The 6627-nt window shown below is 43.8% G+C and overlaps 1 protein-coding gene across 1 annotated transcript in view; it reads left to right on the plus strand.

Annotated features, from left to right (window-relative positions):
- MRPS18A (mitochondrial ribosomal protein S18A) overlaps window positions 1-6627 on the plus strand; it is a 55066-nt gene that overhangs the window by 32548 nt on the left and 15891 nt on the right. The window contains exon 3 of the mRNA XM_019548597.1: window positions 3844-3948. Within this exon, the coding sequence (XP_019404142.1) occupies window positions 3844-3948 (105 nt within the window). The remainder of the gene's footprint in view (window positions 1-3843; window positions 3949-6627) is intronic.

The following is a 6627-nucleotide window of genomic DNA, read 5'->3' on the forward strand; positions in this document are numbered from 1 at the left end:
AGGGTTTTTTGTAACACTCATGTATTTAGTTTGAAGATGGGACATACTGTGCATATTCTTGTTCTGATTAGTGCCATTCATAAGTAAATAGTTTATGATGTGATTGTAAAACAAATGTAAACATGTATCATGAAAATTAGACACATCAAGTGGGTTGGAGGTTATTAGACTCCTGGATCCCTTCCTCTTATCTGACCGGAAGCAGCATAAGATTCTAAGCCTATGATTGTCAAGCAGGATGTGGCAAGCTCTTTTTAAGGGTACTATGGAATACTGGAACTGTTAGGTGTGCATACATCATTATGTGATTCACAAAATAAACCCAGAGACACTTGTTTGGTATTTTAGATTTGTTTCACTGTGTAAAATAAAAGACCTATCCAAGCTGCTAGATTCCTTCGATATGAGACTGATGAGTAAAAGCAACCAAGGAAGTTGAGGAATGGTGAGAGTCTGTCTGTCTTTTCTCCCTCAAAAGAGGATCAAGCAGCATGTTTGGAAGGTCCATAGTCTGAGACTTTTTGAACCCAGTTGGGAGAATGAATCCCAACACTGGAATGTCCTTAGGGAGAACACCATGTTAAAAGCAGTTTATTCTTTTATAAACAAGTGGCTTTCACTTTCATGGATTTCTGAATTCCACATGGTCTTTATTTTCACGGAGGAAACGTGCTCTCTAGAGAGAGTATGTTGGAATCATTTAGACTTGAGATAACAAAATGTGTCCAAAATGGATAAAATGGTCACAAGCGTCTGGCCAAATGTAGAACTGGGGGAGATCCTGACAGCTTCTGATGTATAATTTTTCAGTAGCAGTGGAAGCCCCATCGATAGTTACAGAATGGAAAATATCATTACCAATGGTTTACATTCATCATCAGTTACAGAGACAGACGTAATCCCTGCCATACCTTGTTGCTACTCAACCCACGCTATCAACATTACTTCAATATTACCTGGATGCAGTTTCAGCCAGCTTGTCCTCAGCTGTGCTTCAGTCTTTATCAAATGTGGGGTGACATATTTACTGTTTATCTGCTGAACAAATCTCAGATGCAAGATGGCAGGGCTTCATTAGCATACTGGAAGTGCACAACCTGTGCTGCGTCATTATGCCTCCCATTGAGCCACTACACATGGTGAATGAATGAGGTAACTGCACATGATAGTAGCCAGAAGTGGAGGAGCAGTAGCTAAAAAAATAAAACAATAATACCCTCTCTACTTTCTGCAAGAGGGAATTATATATAGTTTCAACACGGGGTCAGAATTTATATCCATTCCCAGGATGATATCATTCAGCAAAGCAGCTAATGCAGTCTTTACTCAGACAGGAGGGTGATCCAGGCTGACCTATACAGGCTCAGCAAACGGGCGGACGAGAACCTGATGTTTAGTGCTGAAAAATGCAAGGTTTTCCACCTTGGGAGGAAAAACCTGCAACTGGCTAGCACTTTGGAAGAAAGAGACTTGGGGGTCGTCATTGACCGCAAGATGAACATGAGCCTGCAATGTGATGCTGCGGCTAGTAAAGCGACCAAAACGCTGGCTTGCATCCATAGATGCTTCTCAGGCAAATCCTGGGACGTCTTTCTCCCCTTGTACTTGGCCTTGGTGAGGCCACAGCTGGAGTACTGTGTCCAGTTTTGGGCTCCACAATTCAAAAAGGATGGGGAGAAGCTTGAGAGAGTCCAGAAGAGAGCCACGTGCATGATCAGAGGTCAGGAAAACAAACCTTACGACGACAGGCTGAGAGGCATGGGGCTCTTTAGCCTGCAAAAGCGCAGGTTCAGGGGCGATCTGATGGCCACCTATAAGTTTATCAGGGGTGACCACCAGTACCTGGGGGAATGTTTTGTTCACCAGAGCACCCCAGGGGATGACGAGATTGAACGGTTATAAACTACTGCAAGACCATTTCAGGCTGGACATACGGAAGAATTTCTTTACTGTCCGAGGCCCTGAAGTCTGGAATAGCTTGCCATCGGAAGTGGTTCAAGCACCTACACTGAACACCTTCAAGAGCAATTGGATGCTTATCTTGCTGGGATCCTATGACTTCCTGCCCTTTGGGCAGGGGGCTGGACTCAGTGATCTTCCGAGGTCCCTTCCAGCCCTGATGTCTATGAAATCTACTATCATCAGATCTGAACCCAGCCTGACAACAGTCAAGACTTATGATGCAACCAGAAACTATTTAAGTTGACTTGCCACAAAATGACCTTGCCCAGGAATGAAAGATTAGGTACCAGCCTCTGTTTGGCTAGATTCTCAGCTTCAAGTTAGGGTTTTTGCATGACCACAAACTGAACAAAACCTAACTTAGCAAAAATTGGCAGCATGTTCTCTTTTGGAGAGAGATGGGAGTTGTTCCACCCACAACAGACCCTATTGTTTCCATGTGGAAGTCACTAGGCAAAGATGGCATAGATCCCAAGCACTGGTTGTGGTAGAAGGCATTTCCGGAAACTCATACCACAGTGGTTGACACTGGCTCCGTCTCAACTGCAGAAAACTTAATATTTGTCTCCACTTGATATTACACTGCACTGACAGGGGCTGAAAGCAGGCAGTCTGAATCTGCTATTTTTCTGACAAAGTAACACGACATTTCTTCACAATGTGTGGAGGGAGGGAGAAGCTGTATCGAACGTTTAGAATTAGTTAGGCTTTCGCTACTGCAAACAAATTTACTGAGTGACATTTAGTAGGCCTCTGAAGTGGTACTTAAAAAGTCTTTGCTTACTGCATAGCCTTGGCATACAAATTTATTATTGTTGGCCCAACTCTGCAAAAAAGGCACAAGACTTTAATTATCCATGTTTTTATTATGTTCCTGCCATCTTGAGGTCCTACTGCCATCCTACCTTTTCACTGATAGCTGAGATGCCAACTTATTATTATAGTGCTCAATTTTTTTAACTATGATTCAACTATTTAAACGAAACCTTTTGACTAATTTTGGAGAAAAGCTCTGCTAGGTTTAACCTTATCTTTCCATTCAGCTAAAAGTTGAGAGGATTCTTGCTCAAGAGCTGAAGACTTGTTTAAAAATAACACTTCTTGCCTCTTTTTTCCCCCCCTAAACCTCCACCCACCCGTTTCATTTGCAGATTTCTTTAAGAGGGCTTAAGCTGCAGAGTCAGGAAACACCACCTAGCAGTGAGATGTGCTAGACTATGGAATTTTTTTCTAAAGGCAGAATAGAAGCATCATTATATAATTTAGAGCAGTGGTCTCCAACTTTTTAAAGTAGCAGATCACCTTTGGCATTTAAAAGCAACCCAAGATCTACCATGCACCCTCCCCTCTCTCCCCACACCCAGTAGGTAAGTCTGTCGGGAGGGAAGGGGGGAGGCAGATCGAGGCAGAGGGAGAAAAAATTATTTGGGGGTGCAACTCCCCAGCAGGTAAGTCGCACCCAGCTGGTGCCCCACGCAACTTACCCCTGCTCCTGCCCCTGCGGCACTGTCCTCACTGCGGGGGCCTTGATCTAGCCCCCGCTGCTTCCCTTCCTCATAGACTGACCTGCTGGACTGGGGTGTGCACATGCATGCACACGGGCACTCAGCCCCCCACCCCAGCCTTGGATCAACTCCAAGAGGCTCTGAGATCTACCACAAGAGGCTCCAAGATCTACCAGTGGATCAAGATACACTGGTTGGTAACCACTGATTTAGAGTTAGATTTGAGAACATGCACAGTCTGCGGCTTATCTCCTTATACAGTGCTGAGTGTGCTGTTGGATCTCAAGTAATAGACCTTCTTTAGCTCCCCAAAGGCATGCACAAGCCTAGACTGCGCTTTCCTCATGATCACTTTATCCTTCAACTTGTTTCCTAGATTGAAGGCAAAATAATAGAACATACTGAGGCACCGACTCCTCCCAACCCTTCTGGTCAGTGCCCCATCTGTCGCTGGAACCTGAAGTACAAGTACAATTACGAGGTAAGTTTGTCAGTGTTGTAATCCGTGAAAAGGTTCCTCCCCCAAGTCACAGAGCTAGCTGAAGATTATTCTCATGGGTAAGCCTAGCCTAGCCTGCCACTACTGAACTGCACAACCTGCTATTCTCTTAGCCTCCTGGGCATCATACACATTTTCAGCCAGTGGTTCCCACAGTGCCACAGCTGGCTTTGCCCATACCTAAAACATGTAGTTGAATTGCACCCGCGTACAGATAGCTACTTCTGTGCAATCTAGGACACCGCTACATCACAGTGGCAATAGTCCTGCCCTGGATATCCCTGAGCACATCCAGCCTTCCTGCTTGTACCTGCATGTTCCAAAACCATAAATACACCAATGAAGGTGCTCTGTGGTTGGCCCCAGTACCTGTGGTTGGCCCCAGCACCTGATTTCAAGCCTTCAGTCTCTAGTATGCTTGAAAGCAGCCCTTGGAACATCTCAACTGGCCTTTTCCTAGAGGTGGGAGTGGGTGGACAGGGCATGTTTGGAAGTGTCCCCACTGGGGCTTGCTACCACTGCAGTGGAAACATGCCCTTAATGTCCTGCTGTGTAGTCATCTGAATTGTTCATATCTTGTCTGAAGCAATTTGTGTAGGAAGAGGGCATGTGGAAACATATGTGCATCTCTCACCACCCATCTTCTGATCTGGAATGGATGTAGCATCCTAACAAGGCCCAATATCAAAGATATATCATGACTCCAGTGGGTAACAAACCTCTTTTATAGTAGTCTCATTCAGATACATTCCTGACTCTTGGAAGTTCAAAAGCATGATCTTCATTCCCAAAGAGTAATTCGATTTCTTTAAATGCTGTAAATGTGTCACTGCCATCAGCTACCTTTTATAGCTGGACAGTGAGGAATGAGAAGAAGCTAGTGGATTTTATGCCCCCATCTTAAAGCTCTGCCTGCAAAGGGAACCAGTCCATATTTGAAGCCCCTTTTGTGTTGAAAGGAAGAGAATGTATTTCAAGAAAATATTGGGTGGGGGGAAAATGCTCTGAAGGAATTACTAAAATTGTGAAAGGTGCTAGGGATATCCTGTAGTACACTATTAATAGGGCCCTACTGAATTCACAGAGGAAGTGGCATGTACTGTGGCACCCCTTCCTTCCCCATCCCACTGCTGATTGGTGGAGGAGCCTGCTTATGGCTTGCTCCTGATTGGTGGGGAGGCAAAAACTGCAATTTTAAATATGGTACTGTTTTTGCCTCTTACCGCTGATTGGCTGAGGAACCCTGGCAGCCCCACTGCTTGCAGCTGATCAGCAGGGAGTCACAATGGCACCATATTTAAAATCACAGTTTTTGCTTCCCTATCAGTCAGGAGCAACCTGCAAGCGGGGCCCCTCCACCAGTCAACGGGGAGCAGAGAGGGAGGGAGGGGGAACCTGCAAAATTAAAGGGGCTGCAACACATCCCACTTCTTCATGAATTCAATAAGGCCCAAAACTCAACAGTGTCTTTGGGGAAAAAAGAGCACTCTGTGTCCTCTGGAGGTCCCTTCCAGCCATACTTCTCTATGGTTCTATGTGGGATATAAGACTTGGAGAATGTAGTCTTATAAGAAGAGGCTGTTTAAAGATGTGGTTTTAAAAAATAAAACAGCTAAAATCCCACCAATCAAACAAAAATTGTGTACTGAGAATGAAAAGGAAGGGAACCAGACAAGAGTGCACAGTTAAAAGATAAGGCAACTAAAATGCCAAATAAGTTAATGCCAGTGGGATTAAGGGAGATACAGATACAAATACATCTGGAGGAAAAGAAATGCTTGTGAGTAAAGAAGTCCGCTACTAAGGACGAGGATGAAATGCCAAAATGTCTGAGCTATTCAAATATATCTGTGAGAAGAAAATTAAGGAAAGGGAAAGTTTGAATAATTAGGTAGCATTGACAGTCTTGTAAATGAGCAATTTCCCCCCACACACACACACACAAAAAAGCAGGTAAGGAAATACTTAGACATTGAATTGAAGGTCTGGATCACATGGATCCCACAGCTTCTTTAGGGAATTAGCTAACAAACAAACAGCTCCATTTTCTGTTTTGCAAGGCATGAGACACTGAGGCGGCACCAAAGGATTTGAAAATAACAGATGAGGTACCAAGTATCTGGAAAAGGAAAGAGTGATCCTGAAATCTACCATTTGGTAAATCTAATTTAGTAAATTCCCTGCAAAAAAGAAACAGGAAAACATTACGAAGCACTCACAGAATATCAGAGCCAGGAACAACAAGTATTATTATGTAGGTTATTAAAAAAACACAACTGGGAAAAATCATGCCAGACAAAAATTTTTACTTTTTTTGGTTCCAATAAATTTGAGGTCTTAACTTTCACTGAAGTATCTGATAGGGTCTGGTTAAAACTTACTTGGAGGTTTAAATTGGCTAGAATATGAGGAAAACTGGGATGACTTAGTCTAGACAAGAGAAGACTGAGCGGGATTTGATAACAGTCTTCAGACACAGAAAGAGTTATTAAAAGAGGATGGGATCAGTTGTTCTGTGTCCACAGGAGACAGGATAAGAAGTAATTGGTTTAAGTTGCAACAAGGGAGATGTAGGTTAGATATTAGAACAGGGATGGGCAATTATTTTGAGCAGAGGGCCACTTACCCAGTTTTGGCAGGCTGTTGAGGGCTGCATGGGTA

Source organism: Crocodylus porosus, unplaced genomic scaffold (assembly GCF_001723895.1).
Source record: "Crocodylus porosus isolate Cpor-Errol unplaced genomic scaffold, CroPor_comp1, whole genome shotgun sequence".
Classification (NCBI taxonomy): domain Eukaryota; kingdom Metazoa; phylum Chordata; order Crocodylia; family Crocodylidae; genus Crocodylus; species Crocodylus porosus.